The sequence below is a fragment of the Lactuca sativa genome, chromosome 2 (assembly GCF_002870075.4).
Source record: "Lactuca sativa cultivar Salinas chromosome 2, Lsat_Salinas_v11, whole genome shotgun sequence".
Lineage (NCBI taxonomy): Eukaryota > Viridiplantae > Streptophyta > Magnoliopsida > Asterales > Asteraceae > Lactuca > Lactuca sativa.
Genome location: NC_056624.2, coordinates 126,641,474 through 126,664,301, shown reverse-complemented (window position 1 = coordinate 126,664,301; position 22,828 = coordinate 126,641,474). Strand labels below are relative to the sequence as shown.

Sequence of the window (22,828 nt, the reverse complement as noted above, 5' to 3'; positions counted from 1 at the left end):
GCATTATTGTGTTTGATTTTATTTTGCTTGTGCATTTTGTTTTAATTATGTTATTGTAAACTCACACCATATCTGAAAACTAATCCAATCACATACATTGTTAGTTGCTTTGTTTTTCTTTCCAAAAGTTCAAAAGACAATCACAATCATCGACTCGATAACAGTTGGGCCTTCACCTTTCAAACACGCAACTTATAATAAAAAAAAATCAGACATAACCATGATTTAAAGACTTGATTTTGATAAACGGACAATTTTATTATTCCATAATGATCTTCTTATATTAAATAGAAATATATAGATAAAATGCAAACATAATATAATGGGCAAGACAATACATTTGGCCGAATACATTCAAGATATTTGACTGTTATTCTTTCTCAATTAAAATAGCAACAAAGGATATAGATTCTATACACTTTGTACATCATGAAACCGTAGTGAATCCTCATCCGGTCGCATAGAGTAAAAATATATTTTATTGAGGGTTCGGAGGTCGTCCGTTAGCAGCGGACACTCTCGAACCCCACTCCAGCAACTCTTTGCTAGTATCATCTTTGTGCACAACCACTTCAATAAAACATAAACAATCCTTTTTCTCCCCTGTTGCCTTCTCAATTGCCTCACCAAGCTCCTCTTCACAAAACACCTATAAAACAAAAGTTCCACTTAAACTCCAACTTTGATACCAATTTGTAACAACCCAAACCCAAACCTAACAAATTATGTATCAACTTACCTTACTAGTCCAACACTTGCCCTCGCCATTATGGATCGCGTCAACTAAACCAGTGTAGTTCCAATTTTTTATAACATTGTAGGGCCCATCATGGATCTCCACTTCAATGGTGTATCCACCATTGTTTATTAGGAAAATGATGGTGTTTTGGCCACATCGAATCATTGTTGAAATATCTTGAGCCGTGACTTGGAAGCTTCCGTCTCCAATACATGCAATCACTCGTTTATTACTTATAGCTTGTGCGTACCCTAGTGTCGCACCTACTGACCACCCAATCGACCCGTATTGCATTTGGAACTCATACCTAAAAAATCAACATATCACTTTTGACTAGTTGAAGAACAAATATCAATTTTGACATTTACTTGGAAGTATAAAAGGATCTAATAATAAGTAAAAAAACTTACCCACATCCCTTTGGCAACTTTAGCTTCTGACAATTAAACCATGAATCGCCAGTTTCAGCAATGACAGCAGTATCACCCGAAAGCATATTCTGTATGTGCTGAAACAAAACATTAACCCTCAATGCCTCTTTAGGAGCAGATTTAAGAGGGTGACCTTCTGGAACATAAATTCTATGATAATTCTCATACGCAGTTGTGTTCTTCTTAAGTCTCTTTGACAAACCTATCAAGAAATCTTTCATCAACACGCACCCAAATGTTGGGCCATTTCCAATCAGTACACGATCAGGCTGTACGATTATTGCTTTGTCTTTCTTGAGAAGAAGAGAATAGCCTACAGAGCTGTAGTCGTTGAATATAGGTCCAGCAAATAAATAAGCATCAGAAGATTCGACAATTTCTGCACAAAAAGCAGTGCTTACAGCACCCCAATATGTCCCAATGAAATGAGGATGGTGTTCTGGGATCATCCCTTTCGCTGATGGCATCACGGCTACAGGATACCCACATGAGTCTGCTAATTCAACAAATGCGTTGCGTGCTTTTGCTACACGGAGTTTAGGTCCGGCGACCATTACTGGCTTCACCGCTTTGTTTAAAAACTCTGCTGCTGCCTCAATGGCTGCTTCCAAACCCATGTGATTACTCAACCTATATGATTCGTAGAATTTGAAAGTTGAATTGAATGTGATTATGATTGGTGAGTTGTGTGTAGAGATTCGAAGGATGTGGAACTTACTTTGGTGCTAGAGAAAAAGGAACAGGTTCCCGGCTAAAAGTAGGATGAGGAATTGCAGGTAAGTTGCAGCTGATACTGATGTAAACCGGCCTGCTTTCTTTTAAGGCTGTTGAAATCGCTGTGTCGATCATTTCATGTGCGTATTCCAAATCGTTAACAACGGCCTAGATTCAAAATAGCAATAAACATCATCATATCTTACATGTTAAGTAGATTTCATGTCGTATAATCATAGACATTATATAATGATCACAATACGAACACCATAGTTTGTTCAAGCAATTATGGTTTTGTTAATGGAGTACGTATAAGTTTGATATTGTACCTGAAAGCAAGTGACAGTTTGAAAGCACCGAAGCTCTTGGGTAAAATCCGGCAATCCGATTGTATGATGAAGAATTCGGTTAGTACCATAATCATTCGAATTCGGTCCTCCAACAATACAAATCAGCGGTAGATTCTCACTGTAAGCTCCTGCAATGGCGTTGATGACACTAAGTCCGCCAACAGTGAAAGTAACAACGCATGCTCCAACACCACGAGACCTAGCGTATCCATCAGCAGCGTATCCTGCGTTGAGTTCATTGCAGCAGCCAATGAGGTTGAGTCCAGGCTCAGCGACGAGGTAGTCAAGCAAAGCGAGGTTGAAGTCGCCGGGAACAGAGAAGACATCAGAGACACCGATCTGAACTAGCCTGCGAGCCAGGTGTCGGCCGAGAGTGGCCTCGGAGAAGTTGAAAGGAACGGTGGATGACTGGATGGAGGAAACGCCACCGTGTGGTGGTAGACAGCCGACGTCGCCATTTGGCAATGCAACGTGGTCGACCGAAGCAACTTTGGTGTCCATTTCGTAGAGTTTTAGAAATAGAGAGTGTGTGAGAGTGTGCTTTTGACTTGAGGTTAGCTTTTGAAGCTTGAGTAAAGCAGACTGATGATGCCGTGTATTTATATATACACCGAGAGATGAAATTACAGTCGAAGCTAGGTTTTTACAGATGGTTTCACCCAACGCTCGTATCAAATTGCACTTTGCCAAGTGCTACTAACAATTGAAAAGTAGAAAATGACAAATGATAATTTTTGGGAAGTTTTATATTGAACATCAGCCAAAAAAATATTGATTTTTATAGTAATCATGCATTTTATAATGCATCATGCAAAACATTTATAGAAAGTTTATGTCAAAACCACGTGTTTTTGGCATCTTCCAGGGTGTCTTGAAGATACAAAATGTGTATCCTTTAGAAAATGCTTTAAATCTTTGAATATACAAACGGATTAAAGAAACAAGTCATATATACACGTTTGTATAAGAAAAACTTAAACGTATATATTTTCCTCGTAGGCCATTACGAGTTGACATTTGAGTTGAGAACGTGTTTCTGCTGCAAAATATAAATAGAAATAATGAGGTCTCATAATTTTCTTTTGGTTTAATGAATTATAAAGGTAATGAAATTTATATTGTGTACATGTAAGGTTCTAAACGAACCGAACGTTTAACGAATTTTTTGTGAAGTTCAACATGAAGTTCGTTTATGTTCTATTATGTAATAAACAAACGAACATGAATACAAATTTTAGTTCGTTTATTTGAACGAAGGAACATGAACAATGATCTTATTCGTTAATTTATGTTCGTGAACGTTCATTTATGTTGTTCGTTTACGTCATTTATGTTCATTTATGTTCCCTTTTTATTCATATGTATTCAATTGTGTTTGATTACATTACTATATTATAAGTTCATTTATTTTCATATATGTTCAATTATATATGTTTATCTATGTTCATTTATGTTTGTTTAGCATGTTCACGAATACAACAAATGAATATAAACAATGTAAATTGTTAAAGGAACAAACATAACAAAAAAACTCGTTCGTTTATCTGTTCGTGTTTGTTTGTTCAACTTACTTAAATAAACGAACATGAACAAGCTTCATTCATTTTCATTCGGTTCATATACTGCCCTAAAAAAACTAAAATTATTATACGTGTAAATAAAAAACCATACTTAACTAATTATTCTTTTATGATATAGTTTATTACCTTTATAAGGAGTTTTGTACATGAGACTAGTGTTTTAGAAAATTATTTATCAATGTATCGTACTCTTAAAAGTATTTACTTAAACATAACTGGTTTTCTACTGTAGACCCCATTTAATTTATTCAAACTAAAAGGGTGTTTGACTAAACTTTTAAAATGACTTTTAACTTTATCTTTTGGAAAAAATCAAAAAGATGTTTGGTGAAGGGAAAATGACTTTTGAAAATAACTTTTCGTATAGAGTAATTTGAGTCTTTTTGAAAAGTCACGGTTAACTGACTTTTCATAACTTTTCACCAGCTAAAAATATTGAATTTCCATTATACCCCATCTACCATTCATTCACATATTATTGATTCCCTCATTCTCGTTCACTCCGCTCACCCTCTTCTCTCGCATGGCATCTCCAGTAACATCAACCGACGACACCGGCGACATGCAACACCGGCGACCTGCAGCAGCACCGGAGACACCGACGACCTTCAACACCGACCTTTCTCCATCTCTGATCAGTTTTTTTTTTCAGTCGATTTCCAACCTCCTGTCTATTTTCGATTTTCAGTAGCAATGATATGCTGTGAAATTGATGAAATATTTCCTTATTTCTGAAATTGATGAAATATATCCTGATTTACTGAAATTGATGAAATATGAAGCCCGATTTTATGAAATTGATATGCTGTGAAATTGATGAAATATTTCCAGATTGAATTGATATTCCTGTCTATTTCTGATTTTCTAGCATCTCTAATAGTGATGTTCCTCCCGATTTCTGAAATTAATTCATTTGAAAAAAAAACAATTCTGCGATATGCTGTGAAATTAATATGAAGCTGATGATATGCTGTGAATTAACAATCTATGAACTTGATGAAATATGAATTTAACAATCTATGAACTTGATGAAATATGAATTTAACAATCTATGAACTTGATGAAATATGAATTTAACAGTTCTGTGAACTTGATGATATGCTGTGATATTCTATTTATTTTGTTTTGATTAGAATTTTGATAAATTAATGAACCCAATGTAAACATGTCCTTTTTAGTTATTTTACATATAAAAATTAAACAAAACATTTTAACTTTTAACTTTTAACTTTTTCCTTTTAAAAAACTAATCCAAATACATTTTAAAAAATATTTTTTATAAAAAATCCTTTTACAATGGCCAGAAGTTAATCCAAACACCCTCTAAATAAAATAACAAATTATATCTCAACCCCCTTTCTTTCCTACTCGACCACCGGCTTATGGTTTCCACCTCTCTTTTTGATATTTTCCGGTACGCAACCTAGTCCATCAACCTCTTGTGACCATTCCAAGAAATCTCACGACCAAAGCATGAATTCCAAACACTATCTTGAAACACTGTAAAAACTTCAAACCTATGAATTTCCACATCCAAATAAGTTTCTTCTTCAACATTGGTGGTTCATGAAGAAGGATAGATATGAGATGAGGGTTTTTGCTTTCGTCAAAATTAAGATCTCTAACTGGAGTAGCAATCGATGTAGTAATCCCAATTCATCATCCATTTTCTTCTTTAAACCGACTAGAGGGAGCGCCAGGGAAATTGAATGACGTTTTCTGTTCTAGTGTTTGCTTTGATCTACTTCCTCTTTTTTACTTTTTTCCTATGCTTCTCCCTTAGTTTTCCGCCACAAGGTTGATTGTTTCAATCACAACCTTATATGCTCTCCATTGTGTAACAATTATAGTCGGAAATGAAGATTGAACAATTAGTTAATGGAATCGACGTCATCTGCTTCTGTTATGTGATGTAGATCGAATCGATATCTCCTGTTTCTCATATCTTATGCCACAAAAATGAAGATGGAATGGGAGTGAAGAAACCCAAATTCATTTGAAAGTGGCCTCCATAGTGACTTTGAGCGAAGAAAAAAAAAAAAAAAACTTTTGGCACTAGTTAGTTAGTAAAAGTAATTAATGAAGAAATGATATCTATCGGGACAAATGGTTTTTGCCGATTTTTAGAAAAAAAAAACGTAAAAGAATTAATTCAAAAGCTATATTTATTTAAACTACCATGTTATGGTAAATAAATACACAACTACATCAATGTTGTAAATACTTTTTCTAACCACTGTCTTTATGTAAAAAAAAACTCCCTTTATAAAAGCCTTAACATGCACTTTAGTTTTTTTGCCTTAAGCATGGGAATCACATCGAGTCCATTGTGGTCAATTTCACGAGGACACATTGCCAGATGTCTATAGCTTTATATTCTGGAATGGGACCAAAACACGTTATTTTGGGCACATTTTACATTGTTTATAACTTATATGCAATTTACAGTATACCTTGCCAAATTGCATAGTTATTGTTACATAATCTTTATTTTTTGTCTAATGTTTATAAAAAATTAAGAAAAAATCGTTATATTTTAACAACATAATATATTTTTTATATGTTACACAGTATTTGACCTGTACAGACCATGTATTCCAAGTCTCATGTATGTAGTTGACGTTTATTTAAGAATTAGTTATTTTGCTCGTGTGATTTAATTCTTGTTGTATATGTAGTAATACGTGTGTGAAACACGTCCCAAGAATCCGAGTAATTTAGAATAATATTAGTTTGACGTGGAATGGAATTAAAATATCAAACGCAATCAACCACCAATAAGATACGAATGAAAATGATAAATAAAGGAGACACAAGGATTTTTACGTGGAAAAACCCAAATCGGAAAAAACCACGGGTGGAAGAAGCCGAGAAACATTCCACTATAATTTCACAGTGTTTACAAAATTTGAATAGAGAGATTCCAAAGAGCTAAAATTGGCGGAATAATTTTTGTGATGTTCACACTTCTCGTTAGGCAGCCACACCAAACTCTTACTACCGTTAATAAAAACAGCACATACATATGCAATCATTAGGGAGCTGCACCAAACTAGTATTGTTGATAAAAAAAAAACACCACATGCATATTTATTGTACGCATGAAGGAGCCGCACCAAACACGTGAGAAAAGAGAATGCGAAAGAGAATGCGTCAAGTGTGCAACTTATATCTAACAGTTTTAAATTTATAACCTAACGTAATTTAACTACTAATGCACTAATAGGCAGTGTGCCTAGTCAGTTTATAATATAGGAAAGTAAGTCGGATATTGTAATATCTCAAAAATCACAACCAGTTTAAACTTTTCAAATCAACTCATTTACTAATAAAAATGTTTACAAAACCATTGTTTTAAAAACATTGTTCACAACAGAGATTCCCAAGATCAATAACATAAAATCAGGATGTGTACGGTCACGCATTCGCCTTCCCGCGATCCTCAGAAGTACCTGAAATCATAACAAAAAATTATAAGTCAACGCTTAGTAAGTTTCTCCCAAAGTACCACCACATAAACTATATAACATAAATGAACAAGCATGTTGGGTCCAATCAGTCATCAGATTGGAATACCCCCAGGTCCACAGCCATCCATTTGGATTACCCATGGGCCAATCAGTCATCGGACTGGAATGTCATACAACGAGTCCACTCAATCATCGGACTAGAATACCCTCGCGCCCTCGGTACGAGTCTGACATGTCATTCGGGGCCTCGGCTCATATCTGGAATGCTCCCAAGCCCTTAGTATGAGTTTGGCATGCCAACCGGCCCTCAACTCATATCTGGAATGCTCTCGGGTTTGTTGGCTACAACACAAAGTAGTACAACCTCAACCCAACACAATATGTCGACATATACACAATAAATAAATGTATAATCAGTCAACAGTCAAATAGGAAGATCTAAAAATCACTACCACATAGCAACCTCCAATAAACTAGGATACAGATCTAATAGATGACTACAACATAGCAACACACGATAAACTAGGATATCAATCCAATGGGCCGACCTAGGTACCTTTGACCCAAAAGTACAATGAGGTAAAACTCACCTCACAGTTCGAACAATAGCTAATGAGGTCTCGACTTTGAATCTCAACTCTAATAATCACCTATCCATCCAAACCACCAATTCTTAAACATAATCTAAAATACCCAAAATACCCCTAGGTCAAACTTGGTCAAAATCAGGTAAAAGTCAAAATTCTCAAAAGACAACCGAGTTAACCCAACTGAGTACACCCAACGTACTTAATGATTGACCAGGCATGGGCCTGTAGACCATGTACGTACACCGTAAACCTTGTACGCGTACACAGCTGGCTGCTAACCCAACTCATTAAGAGCTTAATCCTTAAGCCTTTAAGTCAAATTTCTAGATCCTAGTCCCAAATGATGTCTTTGACCATAAAGTTTCCAACTTTATGGTCTTGCATGACTATTAAATACCCAACACCAAAGATCCTAACCTCTTAATCCATTAAGACCATGTGTCAGAAGAAACTAGTGTCCATGATTACATTTTTATGACTCAAGGCCTAAGGGGCTCCAAAAGCTCTAAAAGAACATCTCAAAAGGATTAGAGTAACCCCTACTCATAATACTAAGCTTAGGGGGTCAAAAGAACATAAAATCAAGCCTTAAATAAGATCTATGTATAACTTCACCAAGTTTAGAATTTTATACCTCCAAGAGATGTCAAATGATGGTGTGATTCTAGATCTAATGTGCTTCACTCCTCCAAGATGGTCTCTACTTCCTTCCTTCTTCTTCAAAGGCACAACAGACACACACACACACACACACACACACACACACTCAAGCTTAAAAATGCTCACAAGGTAGATTAGGGGTTGTAAATACGTTTTGAGAGGATGGAGGTTGATGAAGGGAACCAGGTTTAAGAGTTAATGATGAATAAATAGGGTCCAAACCCCAAATATTAGGGTTTGCGACTTCACCCCATATGCCCAGCATACGCAAATGTACACCCATAATACGTGGCTCCGCCCACAATTCCAAAAATGGCCATAATAGCCCCTTCCATCCAAAAGTCTTACATTTTAAGGACCAAAATGCAATAAATCGCAGTATAAGGGTAAAAAAGAAAGTACCTCAAGGCAAGATGTTACAGTTATCCCCCACTTGAACTAGACTTCATCCTCGAAGTTGGCTGCGACGAGTAACTCAGGATAATGCTCCTACATCTCAACCTCTGGCTCCCAAGTCCACTCGGAGCTTCTCCAATGTTGCCACTGAACTATTACCAAAGGTATATCCTTGTTGCTCAAGACCTTCATCTTGTTGGATAAGTTGTCTAAGTCCATAACTCTATTTGGTATGTACTTGACCTGACCCGACATGGTCCATTTGGGTTGCATGGCATCATGCATTTGGATAAACTAAAATGAGAGAAATAACACTTATGGTTTATTAATATATTATAAGTTCTAATATTAATAATATCATTTAATTAGTATTGATCAATAATTAATTTAGAATTAATTAAGTGATCAAAAGATGATTAATTAAATATATGGGTTGATTATGTAAATCATCCATAACTTGTATAGTGGGCTAAAGGCTCCATGGATTATCAAGTTAGGCTAAGACCCATAGGATGCTCCATGGAGGTTTAAACCCATGGGTCATGGAAATGAAGAGTCATGTTACATTAGGGTTTACATGGTGTAACCCTAAGTGTAACACACTATATAAAGAACATGATATCATCTAAAATCGGTTACACTAAGAAAAGAAGAGAGCTAGGCTGGTTTTGAAGTGTTCTACATTCTCTCAAAATTATTCCAAAGCACTTGGTGTTGTGTGAAACATTTGAGGCATCACACTTGGGGTGTTAGGCTCTCAAGGTTTTCAAGGAATCAAATCAACTACAAGGTATGTAATTCTAGCCATCTTTTATGTTAAAAGTTCCCCATGTATGCTAGATAGGATTATGAACCTTGGAAATCATATTTTGCATGTATTTTAGATAAACATAGATCCAAGGTTTTCTAGGGTTGCATGTACACTTAGGGGTGTTAGAATGCTCATAACCCATTAGTGGTATCAGAGCCTAGGCTTGTTTGACGATACTTGATGCAAAATAGTGTAAAAATCGAATTTTTAAGTTGTCTGCACAGGAGACTCGACGAGTCTAAGTGAAACTTCAACCAACTCGGCGAGTTAGTTCTTGCACTCGACGAGTTGGCCAGGCAGAGTGCAGAATTTTGATTTTTGCTATTGGAAATTGACTAGAAACATTACCCTAAACTGTTTTGGTGTTGTGAAACTTGTTTTAGATGGTGTAATGGTTGTTCTAATCCATTTACAATGGCTAATATCAAAATTACATGATTATATGTGTTCATGTGTTCTTGAAATTTTGATATGAATATTCATGTTCTTATGAGTTCTTGATAGATCATAGGAGTTACTTGTTTAATGCTTAATTCATGATCTGTATGTGTAACACCGTAAATTTCAAAACAATTTTTCGCATTTTATAAAAACATAATTCATTTATTACTCATAAAAACATCATTGTTTAAAACTCAATTCATAGCATATAACAATCCCAAGATCTCATAGCATAAAAATCCCATGTGTGTACTGATCAGGCTGACGCCTTCCCGCGATCCTTACTAGTACCTGAAACACATAACACAAAACACTGTTAGCACGAAGCTTAGTGACTTCCCCAAAATACCATATATAACACATATTAGCCACTTGGGACTATAACTCTGTGGGTCCGTGCATCCAACTCTGTGAACCCTCAGGTTCTATCTCTGTGAACCTTCCGGTTCTAACTCTGTAGCATGCACAGCATAAATCACATAGAATAATGCAGTGCAACGCATAACATATATATAACATACTACACGGTATCACATAACTCTAATTACCTACTCAAGGTAAAGTATAGTGAGAAGACTCACCTCAGACCCTCATAAATCCCTGACTCGGTAGAAGTATTGCCTAGCCTCCGCCTATTCACATAAATTAAATATCCTCATAAATATAACACTCGAGGCTAGACTCGACCCTCTATTGTCACCCGCAGAAGGGTAAAAGACTATTTTACCCCCCCCCCCCTCTCGACTCAATGGCTCCATTGTTGACCAAACCCTAAAAGTCAACAAAAGTCAACGGTCAAACTTTGACCTAACTCGCCGAGTACACTCTGGTGACTCGGCGAGTACACACATGACACTTAACTCTTTGTCACGCTTGGCACGTCGAGTCCCTCCCTAAACTCGACGAGTTACATCAGGCATTAATCGCGGGGCCACCGCGACTTAACTCGCCGAGTTTAAAGAACAACTCGGCGAGTACAGCCTTGAACTTCAGTCCTCTAATCCCTTTCTGACTCACTGAGTCATCCCCCAACTCGGCAGTCCACTCACTGAATGATTAATGGGCAACCTTCATACTACTCGCCGAGTCTGTTCTTGGGACTCGGCGAGTTCATGCCATGCACACTCTCAAAACAACTTCTGAGGTCAGATCTGTCCCATACAATCATAGATCTGGCCTCCCCAAGCATGATAATCACGTAAAGCTAACATCTTGGTGCTCATGCAAAGGCTTAAAGGCCTTATTTGAAGATATGACCACTAAAATGACATCCAAAGCTCATAACCCCCATTAACACTCATAAAGCTCAAGGGAAAAGGGTCTCTGGACCTCTTTGGGTCCATATCTATAGCACCAACACAAGAAGCGACCAATTACTCAATAACCTTCCTCTAAAAGGGGCTAAAAAGCCCTAACTCAAGGAATTACACCATAAACTGAAGAAGGGTCGAATGAAACTTCAAAATGAAGTCTCTGAGCCCTGGAATCACTGGATTAGCACCCTCTTCAGCCTCCTCTTGCCTTGGTCCTTTTCCATTTGCAAAAACACCAACAAGTGATCAAGAAATGGCTCATTTCCTCTCACAATCGCTCTAGGTCACTTAGGGTTTCTCTCTGGGGTCTGGTAGCCGCAAATGACGGCCATAAGGCCCCTTAAATAGGCCCCAAACCCGAGGAATTAGGGTTTCATTAAACAGCATGGACTCGCCGAGTCCTCAAGGCGACTCACCGAGTCCAGCCATCCATCCGGATAGTGATTCGCATCTCTACTCGGCGAGTGTACGCACCAACTCGCCGAGTTCTTCCACAAAACTTAAAACAAAATGAATAAATATATTACCTGAAATTCCGGATGTTAGAATTCTCCCCCACTTGAATCAGACTTCGCCCTCGAAGTCTCATCCCTGAAATAGCTCCGGATGCTGCTCACGCATCTCTCGCTCCGGCTCCCAAGTCAACTCGGATCCCCTCCGATGTTGCCACTGAACCTGCACCAAAGGCACCTCCTTGTTCCTCAGAACCTTGATCTTCCGATCCACAATTGCAACTGGTCTCTCCGCGTAGTTCAGGCTTGCATCCACCTGAATATCCTCTAATGACACTACCGCTGACTCGTCGGCTATACACTTCCTCAACTGAGACACGTGGAAGGTATTATGAATCCGCTCCAACTCCGCAGGTAGCTCCAAGCGATATGCTACCCTGCCCACCCTCACGATCACTCTGAACGGCCCAATATACCGGGGCCCTAGCTTGCCCCTCTTCCTGAATCGAATCACTCCTTTCCAAGGAGATACCTTCAGGAGAGCATAATCACCGACCTGGAACTCAAGCTCGGATCGTCGCCTATCCGCATAACTCTTCTGGCGGCTCTGAGCGGTCAACAATCTCTGCTTGGCCCGTTGTATCTGCTCTGTCGTCTGAAGCACAATCTCCGTACTACCCATCACTCGTTTCCCTACCTCTCCCCAAAAAATGGGATTCTGACATCTCCTTCCATACAACAGCTCAAAAGGCGGCATACCAATGCTCGAATGATGCCTGTTATTGTAGGAGAACTCCGCTAAGGGAAAATACGTGTCCCAACTTCCGCCAAAATCCAACACACATGCTCGGAGCATGTCCTCGAGCGTCTAAATCGTCCGCTCGCACTGACCGTCAGTCTGTGGGTAGTATGCGGTACTAAAATGTAGTCTCGTACCCAACCCCTCATGGAATTTCTTCCAAAATCTGGAAGTGAAACGCACATCTTGATCGGACACAATCGAGATCGGCACCCCATGCCGCGATACCACCTCTCTCACATATACCTCTGCTAACTTCTCCGCATAAGAGCTCTCACTAATGGCAAGAAAGTGAGCGCTCTTTGTCAAACGGTCTACTATCACCCAAATCGCATCGACACCCCTCGCCGTTTTCGGCAATTTGGTGATAAAATCCATGGATATCTGCTCCCATTTCCACTCTGGGACTTCCAGTGGTTGCAACTTACCATGCGGTCTCTGATGTTCGGCCTTAACCCTACGACAGGTTAGGCAGCTCTCAACAAACCACGCCACATCTCTCTTCATACAGGGCCACCAATACTCCTTTTTAAGATCCAGAAACATCTTAGTGGCCCCGGGATGGATCGAGAATCTCGATTTACGCGCCTCCTCCATCAAGATGGTACGCGTTCCTCCAACAAACGGTACCCAAATCCGACCCTGGAAGGTCATAAGCCCTCTGCTATCGGTCACGAACTCTGACACCTGACCGATAACTCGCTCTCTCTTACGGTTCTCCGGTCTTACTGCCTCAACCTGAGCCCCTCTGAAGATGTCCAACACCGGAGTCATCACCGTCAATCTCATACAAATATCCCAAATTGGGGCGCTCTCTGCCCTACGACTAAGGGCGTCGGTTACCACATTAGCCTTGCCCGGGTGGTACAGGATCTCGCAATCATAATCCTTTACTACATCCAACCATCTTCTTTGACGCATGTTCAGGTTTGGCTGATCCATCAAATACTTCAAACTCTTGTGGTATGTGTGTATCGTACAACGAATCCCATACAGGTAATGGTGCCAAATCTTGAGGGCGAACACCACAGCCCCCAACTCTAGATCGTGGGTGGGATACCTTGCCTCGTGGGGCTTCAGCTACCTTGATGTGTACGCAATCACATACCCCCTCTGCATCAACACCGCGCCCAACCCAGATATAGATGCGTCACAATACACCACGAAGTCCTCCATTCCCTCTGGAAGAGCCAACACCGGGGCTTCGCACAATCTCTGGCAAAGAGTCTCAAATGAGGCCTGCTGCTCTGGGCCCCAGCTGAACACCACACCCTTCTGGGTCAACCTGGTGAGAGGAACAACAATCTTGGAGAAATCCCTGATGAACCTCCAATAATAGCCGGCCAACCCTAGAAAACTCCTGATCTCGGAAGGAGATTTCGGCACCTCCCAGCTCAACACCGCCTCGATCTTGCCCGGATCGACCACGGTCCCCTTTTGGTTAACGAGATGACCAAGGAATTGCACCTCTCGTAACCAAAAATCGCACTTGGAGAATTTGGCATAAAGCCTCTCCGATCTTAGCACACTAAGGATTTCTCGCAAATGCTCCTCATGCTGCTCCCTGGACCTCGAATACACCAAAATGTCATCAATGAACACAATCACTGATTGGTCCAGCATCGGTCTGCATACCCTGTTCATGAGAGCCATGAACGCTGCGGGCGCATTGGTGAGCCCGAATGGCATCACCACGAACTCGTAATGCCCATAACGAGTCCTAAACGCGGTCTTCTGGATATCCTCCTTGCGCACCCTCATCTGATGATATCCAGATCTCAGATCAATCTTGAAAAACCAAGATGCTCTCTGCAGCTGATCGAACAAATCATCGATCCTCGGCAAAGAATAACGGTTCTTGACCGTTAACTTGTTCAGCTCTCGATAATCTATGCACATTCGGTGCGAACCATCCTTTTTCTTCACAAAAAGGATCGGTGCTCCCCACGGCGAACTGCTTGGCCAAATAAACCCCTTCCCCAGCAGCTCCTGAAGCTGCGAGGATAACTCCTGCATCTCTGGAGGTGCAAGGCGATAGGGTGCCTTGGCAATAGGTGCTGCCCCCGTAATCAAATCAATGCGAAACTCAACCTACCTCTTGGGAGGCACACCCGGTAACTCCTCGGGAAAGATATCTGGGAATTCCCACACTATCGGAACCTCCTCAACCGCACTCGGTCTCTCTGCACCAACTCGCATATCCATCACATATGCTACAAAACCACTACAGCCCTGCTGTAGACTCTGTCTCGCTCTAGCAGCCGAACAAAACGCCGAATCGGGACGGGTACCCTCACCGTACACCGTAAGAACTCCCCCACTTGGGTCTCGTATAGTCACCAGCTGCCGCTCGCAATCGATAACGGCTCCAAATCTGCTCAACCAATCCATGCCTACGATGACACAGATGTCCCCCATCGCAATTGGGACCAAATCAATAGGAAACTCTACACCGAAGATCTCAAGTACACACCCTCGAATCACCTCTGTGGCATACACTGCTCTCTCGTCGGCGATGGAGACTTTCAGAGGTCGACTCAATGCCTCTCGACTAATACTGATGTGCTAACTAAAAGCCAACGATATAAAAGATCGACTCGCACCCGAGTCAAATAACACCAAAGCAGGTACAAAACTCACAAGAAAAGTACATGTGCATATCATAATATAAGCACAAAATCTCAAACATTAAAATAAATACATGAAAGAATACATACCAGCCACGACTCGGGCGCTGCGCGAACCTCTTCGCAGTCAACTGGAAGGCTCTCCCCCGAGCCTTCGGCGTCTCGGTCTTCACCGAACGACTATCCGAAGCTCTAATAGCAGCAGGGGCAGACCCCTGAGAAGCTCCCTGCGCTGACCCTCGCAGCAGCGGACACTCGGCTTTCCGGTGTTCGGTCTGGTTGCAGTGGAAACACACTGCAAACCCCTTGGGGCAGTCCTTGGCCATATGCCCCTCCTTTCCACACTTATAGCAAGATCCAACTCTACAAACTCCATCATGACCCTTGCCGCACTTTCCACAAGTGCGGCCCTTCTGGCTCCCTGCTCTGGGATCAGCGGGCTTGGCCCGCTTGGCTGCCGGCTGGGACTGTGCCGGTCGCCGATCCCTCCCCTGAGACTCCGCCTCCTCCCTAGCCCGAGTCTCTAGCTCGATCTCCCTCTTCCGAGAATTTGCCTGAAGCTCAGCAAATGTCCGATACGAGGAGTTCGCCACGAACTCCCGAATATCTCTCCTCAAAATACTCAAATAACGGCTCATATGTGCTTGCTCAGTAGACACGTGCTTAGGGCAGAACATCGCCCTCTCATGAAACATCCTGGTAATAACCGTAACAGACTCCGTACCCTGCTTGAGGGTCAAAAACTCCTGTGCCAATCGATCCCGTTCCACCAGGGGAACGTACTCATCACGAAACATGGCGGTGAACCTCTCCCAGGTCACCGCAGCAAGCTCTGCTGGAGAATAGTGTGCTGTCGTGAACTTCCACCAATCCTTCGCCCCCAGGCGAAGCTGGTTCAGTGCAAACCGAACCCTCAAGTGCTCCGGGCACAAGCATGTATAGAAACACCCCTCAATGTTAGATACCCATCTCATCGCTGCAATCGGATCCTGCGTCCCATCAAACTCTGGTGGCTTCGTGTTGCTGAACTCCCTGAACAACAATGAGTCACCCCCTTGCGGCCTAGCAGCAGCGATGGTTGCGGTGGCCGCTGCAACAGCAGCCTCAGAAAGAGCGGCATAACGCTCGTCAAAAGTCTCAATCAGCGTGGTCTTGATAGACCCGAACATATCTGGTATCACTGCCCTGATGGCCGCAGCCACCTCCTCATGGATGATCTGGTGGATCTCCTCATCACTGGTCTCATTGCTCTCTGGCGCATGATGTGTCCTCACCATGATCTACCTCTGAAATACAACATACGATATATTAGAAACTCACTCGAGCATACTCGCACTCGATAACTCATCCCTCATTGATCCCTGGCATCCCGAAGATCCTTACTTGAACTGTACACCGTCCCAGTGTTTTCAGTAGTAGGGGCCTAATACTACCGTCCACACCGTGTCAGCATACACCCCAAGTCCTCCTCCTAGGATCCCAAGTCCCAAGTACTCTATTATGCAAAATCCTTTCTCTAACAGATCTCTCATAAGCTTCTTACTGCTAACAACTCACTCTCAAGCATCTCATAGCAGCTCACCTCCCCCTAGGCTAAGGCATCACAAATCAGGCCACTCTAGTCCTAATAGGAGTACCTAGCCCACTCTAGCACGAGAATACATCATATCAATATCATAAGCATATAACATAAAGGTATCTTGGGAAATCACCATTCGGGCGCTGACTGATCGTACACACGACTCTGCTCTGCGTTTTCCAAAAATCTTTTACTCTCTTTCAAGAACTTGGTTCTCTTTTGAAAATATTTCTCAAATCCTCAGTTTGAGTTCAAATACGCCCGAAGGTGTACTCGAATCCCTCAAACCAAGGCTCTGATACCAACTTGTAACACCGTAAATTTCAAAACAATTTTTTTCGAATTTTATAAAAACATAATTCATTTATTACTCATAAAAACATCATTTTTTAAAACTCAATTCATAGCATATAACAATCCCAAGATCTCATAGCATAAAAATCCCGTGTGTGTACTGATCAGGCCGGCGCCTTCCCACGATCCTCACTAGTACCTGAAACACATAACACAAAACACTGTAAGCATGAAGCTTAGTGAGTTCCCCAAAATACCATATATAACACATATTAGCCACTCGAGACTATAACTTTGTGGGTCCGTGCACCCAACTCTGTGAACCCTCAGGTTCTATCTCTGTGAACCTTCCGGTTCTAACTCTGTAGCATGCACAGCATAAATCACATAAAATAATGCAGTGCAACACATAACACATATATAGCATACAACACGGTATCACATAACTTTAATTACCTACTCAAGGTAAAGTATAGTGAGAAGACTCACCTCAGACCCTCGTAAATCCCTGACTCGGTAGAAGTATTGCCTAGCCTCCGCCTATTCACACAAAGTAAATATCCTCATAAATATAACACTCGAGGCTAGACTCGACCCTCTATTGTCACCCTCAGAAGGGTAAAAGACTATTTTACCCCCCCCCCCCCTCTCGACTCAATGGCTCCATTGTTGACCAAACCCTAAAAGTCAACAAAAGTCAACGGTCAAACTTTGACCCAACTCGCCGAGTACACTCCGGTGACTCAGCGAGTACACACATGACTCTTAACTCTTTGTCACGCTTGGCATGTCGAGTCCCTCCCTAAACTTGACGAGTTACATCAGGCATGAATCATGGTGCCACCGCGACTCAACTCGCCGAGTTTCAAGAACAACTCGGCAAGTACAGCCTTGAACTTCAGTCCTCTAATCCCTTTCTGACTCACTGAGTCATCCCCCAACTCGGCAGTCCACTCACTGAATGATTAATGGGCAACCTTCATACTACTCGCCGAGTCTGTTCTTGGGACTCGGCGAGTTCATGCCATGCACACTCTCAAAACAACTTCTGAGGTCAGATCCGTCCCATACAATCATAGATCTGGCCTCCCCAAACATGATAATCACGTAAATCTATCATCTTGGTGCTCATGCAAAGGCTTAAAGGCCTTATTTGAAGATATGACCACTAAAATGACATCCAAAGCTCATAACCCCCATTAACACTCATAATGCTCAAGGGAAAAGGGTCTCTGGACCTCTTTGGGTCCAGATCTACAGCACCAAGACGAGAAGGGACCAATTACTCAATAACCTTCCTCTAAAAGGGGCTAAAAAGCCCTAACTCAAGGAATTACACCATAAACTGAAGAAGGGTCGAATGAATACCTCAAAATGAAGTCTCTGAGCCCTGGAATCACTGGATTAGCACCCTCTTCAGCCTCCTCTTGCCTTGGTCCTTTTCTATTTGCAAAAACACCAACAAGTGATCAAGAAAGGGCTCCTTTCCTCTCACAATCGCTCTAGGTCACTTAGGGTTTCTCTCTGGGGTCTGGTAGCCGCAAATGACGGCCATAAGGCCCCTTAAATAGGACCCAAACCCGAGGAATTAGGGTTTCATTAAACAGTGTGGACTCGCCGAGTCCTCGGGGCGACTCGCCGAGTCCAGCCATCCATCCGGATAATGATTCGCGTCTCTACTCGGCGATTCTACGCACCAACTCGCCGAGTTCTTCCACAAAACTTGAAACAAAATGAATAAATGTAATACCTGAAATTCCGGATGTTACATTATGTGTTTTAATGGAGTCCATAACTTGTCATCAAGTTATGGATAAAAGTCACTTTGTATTAAAACCATTAAAAGAACACACAACTTACAAAAATGAAGAGTCTTCATTTTAATAACTCATAAGTTATGAATTGAAAGGTTTTGTAAAGTTACAAAACTTTCCCTCAAGTACTTTTGGAACCTGTAACGTCAGCTAATAAACTTTAGTTCTAACCCTAGATTTTTAAAAGTTAAAAATCAACCCTTATACTTTATAATGTTGTTAGTTAACAATATATATATATATATATATATATATATATATATATATATATATATATATATATATATATATGTATGTATGTATAAGATCAAGTCGTCTTACCATTAGTAGGCCTCATTTATGAAGCCAGTCAATAAGGGGGGTATAAAGTTGTTGCCTATAAAATGGCAACTTAATGGGTGTCCACTTTCACCCACCGCTTCCTTGATTGGTGGAGGGTCGTTAGCCGAACGGGTAGGACAAGGACTTATAAAATTCTCACTAAAAGTATAATGATCATTATAGATTAACTAAATGTTTTATTAAGTTCCCAATCTTATTTACTTTAGGAAAATGTGAATATGGTGCTAATCCATGAAATTACACTTTGCACTTTGTTTAAGTCGTTAGTGGAGCGTATGTGGTTAACCGACACACTAACTTGGACTTAATAAGGTGGGTAAAGGGTGACTTAAGGTTTATTATAGGTCGGTGGAGCACGTGTGGTTAACCGGCACATCGATTGAGTGATAAACATTAAGGGTACCAAGTGATTTGCATGGTTACTTTACACCTCGTTTTGTGATCCTCGGTATCCCAGTCATAAAACTTGGAGGGCACACTCGAGATTGAAACATGCCTTTGAAAAGTTCATTGAATCTCAAAAGAATCTAGGAATTTCTAAAAAACCAATTAAAACCTAATACTTATATTTCGTTTTTCATGGTGGAAATTGGTGAAATGTCATTCACCTACCTTTCAAATATATTATAGCTTAGATTACGGCATCCCTCTTCTAAGTTATGATATATTGTGATTGGATCCTAGCCTTAATATTACATTTGGGTGTTTTATTAAGGACTATCTTTATATCTAAACTAAACTTGTTCTCCTCTTTTCAGATGTCTTCCAACAACACTGCTTCTAGCTCAAACCCTACTGACTCCTTTTCCCTCATGAACCTATGTGGGAGGGTCATCTTCGATGGTCCCAACTTTATGGATTGGATCTGAAACATCAGGATGGTGACTCGCTACGAGGACAAGGAATATGTCCTCGATAAGGAGCTAAAGGAGATCGATGAGTCCATTGCTACTCCCCAGAAGATCGCCGACTTCCGGACTCATGAAAGAGATGCCACTAAAGTGGCATGCATCATGATGGCCACCATGACAGCTGAACTCCAGAAGTCCTATGAGGGCTACTACCCTTTTGAGATGCACCAAGATATGATGGAAAGATACCATCCGAGTGCTTGTCAAGAGCGGTACGAAATAATCTCCTTCATGATAACAAATGGGATGAAGGATGGAGAATCCGTCATGAGCCACATACAGAAAATGCAAAGGTATGTGGATCGTTTGCTGAAGCTTAATGTGAACTTCCCTGAGGAGCTAGCAATAGATATCATTTTGCACTCCTTACCCTCATGTTATGATCAATTCCTCATGACATACCACATGAATAAGGAAGGAGTCACATTCAGCAAACTTCAAGGACTCCTAAAGACCGCAGAAACAGGTCTTAAAGGTAAGTCGGCTGTTACCACTCCTACTCCTACTCCAAACTTCGCCCCTGTCCTGGAACCAAGAAAGGTTTCGTCACTCTTTCTTCTGACCCAAAAGTGGCTGAATGATTCTATTTCCATGAAAAGTCGCATTGGAAGCGGAACTGCCCAAAGTACCAGCAAGATGTGAAGGATGGGAAAGTCAAACCTAACCATGCAGGTATTTACACTATTCTATCTAATAACTCGCCCTATGGAATATGGATCATGGAAAGATAAACTTGATCATATGGAATAGGAAAGCTTCACCTGTCACCAAGATTGGAGTTTATTCTTTGTTGCTAAGTAGTGGGTTTACTTTAGATTTGAATAAATGTTGTTATTCGCCAGAAATGGCAAGAAATATTATTTCCTTTCATGCTTTAAACAAACAAGTGTTTACCTTTTCTTTTGATAATGAAATTGGTGCAATAAATGCTTTCTTTAATAATGTTCTTTATTTTAAAGCACTACCTTGTGATGGTGTGTATGAAGTTTTGTCTGTTGTAGATAACCTAGGAAATAATATGTTGTGTATTGATTCTTCTAATAATAATAACTTGGATAAAGCATCATTTTGGCATTGTCGTCTTGGACATGTGAGCAAGAAACGCATAGGCCAGCTCCAAAAGGATGGAATCTTAGAGTCATTTGAACTAAAGTCATATGATAGTTGTGAATCATGCTTACTTGGAAAAATGACAAAGTCACCCTTCACTGGCTCTTGTGCTAGGGGTGAAGGTTTGTTGGATCTGGTACACACAGATGTGTGTGGACCCTTCAAATCTGCCACAAAGGATGCTAATTGTTATTATTTGACTTTTACTGATGATTATAGTAGATATGGATATGTCTATTTAATCAAGCATAAGTCAGAGACTTTTGAAAGGTTTAAAGAGTTTAAACAGGAAGTCGAGAATCAATTGGGCAGGAACATTAAGATGCTTCGATTCGATCGTGGTGGTGAATATCTTAGTACAGAGTTCCTCGACTATCTTAAGGAATGTGGGATTATCTCACAACTGACACCTCCTAGGACACCATAATTGAATGGTGTGGCTAAGAGGCGTAATTGAGCCTTTTTGGATATGGTTCATTCCATGATGAGTTGAGCTTTGCTACCAATCTCATTTTGGGGGTATGCCTTAGAGACTGCCGCTCATATCCTTAATCTGGTCCCTACAAAGAAAGTCGCCAAAACTCCTCATGAGATGTGAACTAGTAAAGTTCCCAAACTAGACCACATCAAGATTTGGGGTTGCGAGGCTTTTGTGAGGCACGAGACTCATGATAAGCTCGAACCTCAAAGTGAGAGGTGTATTTTCATCGGCTACTAACAAAAATCTTTTGGTTAACTCTTCTACAGACCTAGTTAGAATGTGGTCTTTGTAGCAAGGAGGGGTGTCTTGAGAGAGAGAGAGAGAGAGAGAGAAAGAAAGAGAGAGAAAGAGAGAGAGAGAGAGAGAGAGAGAGTTCATAAGCCAAGGAAACAGTGGGAGGAAAATTGACCTTGAAGAAATTCAAGAATCAAGTGGTGAAGGAACTTTAAACCCTAGCACTTAACCTGAGGAGGAAACTCCTGTTGAGCCAATTGACGAGTCTGTACCTCTGAGGCGTACCACAAGGGTTAGGAATGTTGTAGAGTCTAGAAATTGTAAAAGTCGAAGTGTCTGTTTCGCATGTTAGTTATTTTACTAAGTCTTCATTTGTGCGAAGCGTATTGTTAAGGACTTAGTATATGTTTTGTACACTCATGTTTCCTATAAATAGGGACTGAGGTTAGAAGTAGAGAGAAGATTGATTCAACGAGTGATTTGTTAGTCATTCGCATTTTTCTCTTCTTAAGTTTGTAATCAGTTTCTTCATCAATATAAGATCTGTTTAATATTTACTCCTTGTGTTCTTACTTTCATTCATATAATCATGATTGCTTTCTAAATCTTGATTACAATTCTCATCAATTGGTATCAGAGCAGGATTCAAACTGCATTGATCTGATTTTCGTTTTAGAATCATTTGCTTTT

General features: G+C 40.8%; 1 protein-coding gene across 1 annotated transcript; it reads right to left on the bottom strand.

The window, feature by feature from the left end:
• Positions 1 to 255: 255 nt before the first annotated feature.
• Positions 256 to 2,896, bottom strand: LOC111898601 (pyruvate decarboxylase 1). The gene is made up of 5 exons (XM_023894497.3): positions 2,214 to 2,896; positions 1,889 to 2,052; positions 1,150 to 1,800; positions 740 to 1,046; positions 256 to 649 (listed from the first exon to the last, which is right to left on the bottom strand). Exons 1-5 carry the CDS (start codon positions 2,733 to 2,735, stop codon positions 479 to 481), a joined length of 1,815 nt encoding a protein of 604 aa, XP_023750265.1. The 5' UTR covers positions 2,736 to 2,896; the 3' UTR covers positions 256 to 478.
• Positions 2,897 to 22,828: the final 19,932 nt, after the last annotated feature.

Coding starts and splice junctions, on each gene's coding strand:
- LOC111898601 (XM_023894497.3), bottom strand. CDS start 2,735: ATGGACACCAAAGTTGCTTCGGTCGACCACGTTGCATTGCCAAATGGC. Junction 2,053..2,213: donor AAACTGTCACTTGCTTTCAG/GTACAATATCAA, acceptor TTTTGAATCTAG/GCCGTTGTTAACGATTTGGA. Junction 1,047..1,149: donor AAGTTGCCAAAGGGATGTGG/GTAAGTTTTTTT, acceptor TTGATTTTTTAG/GTATGAGTTCCAAATGCAAT.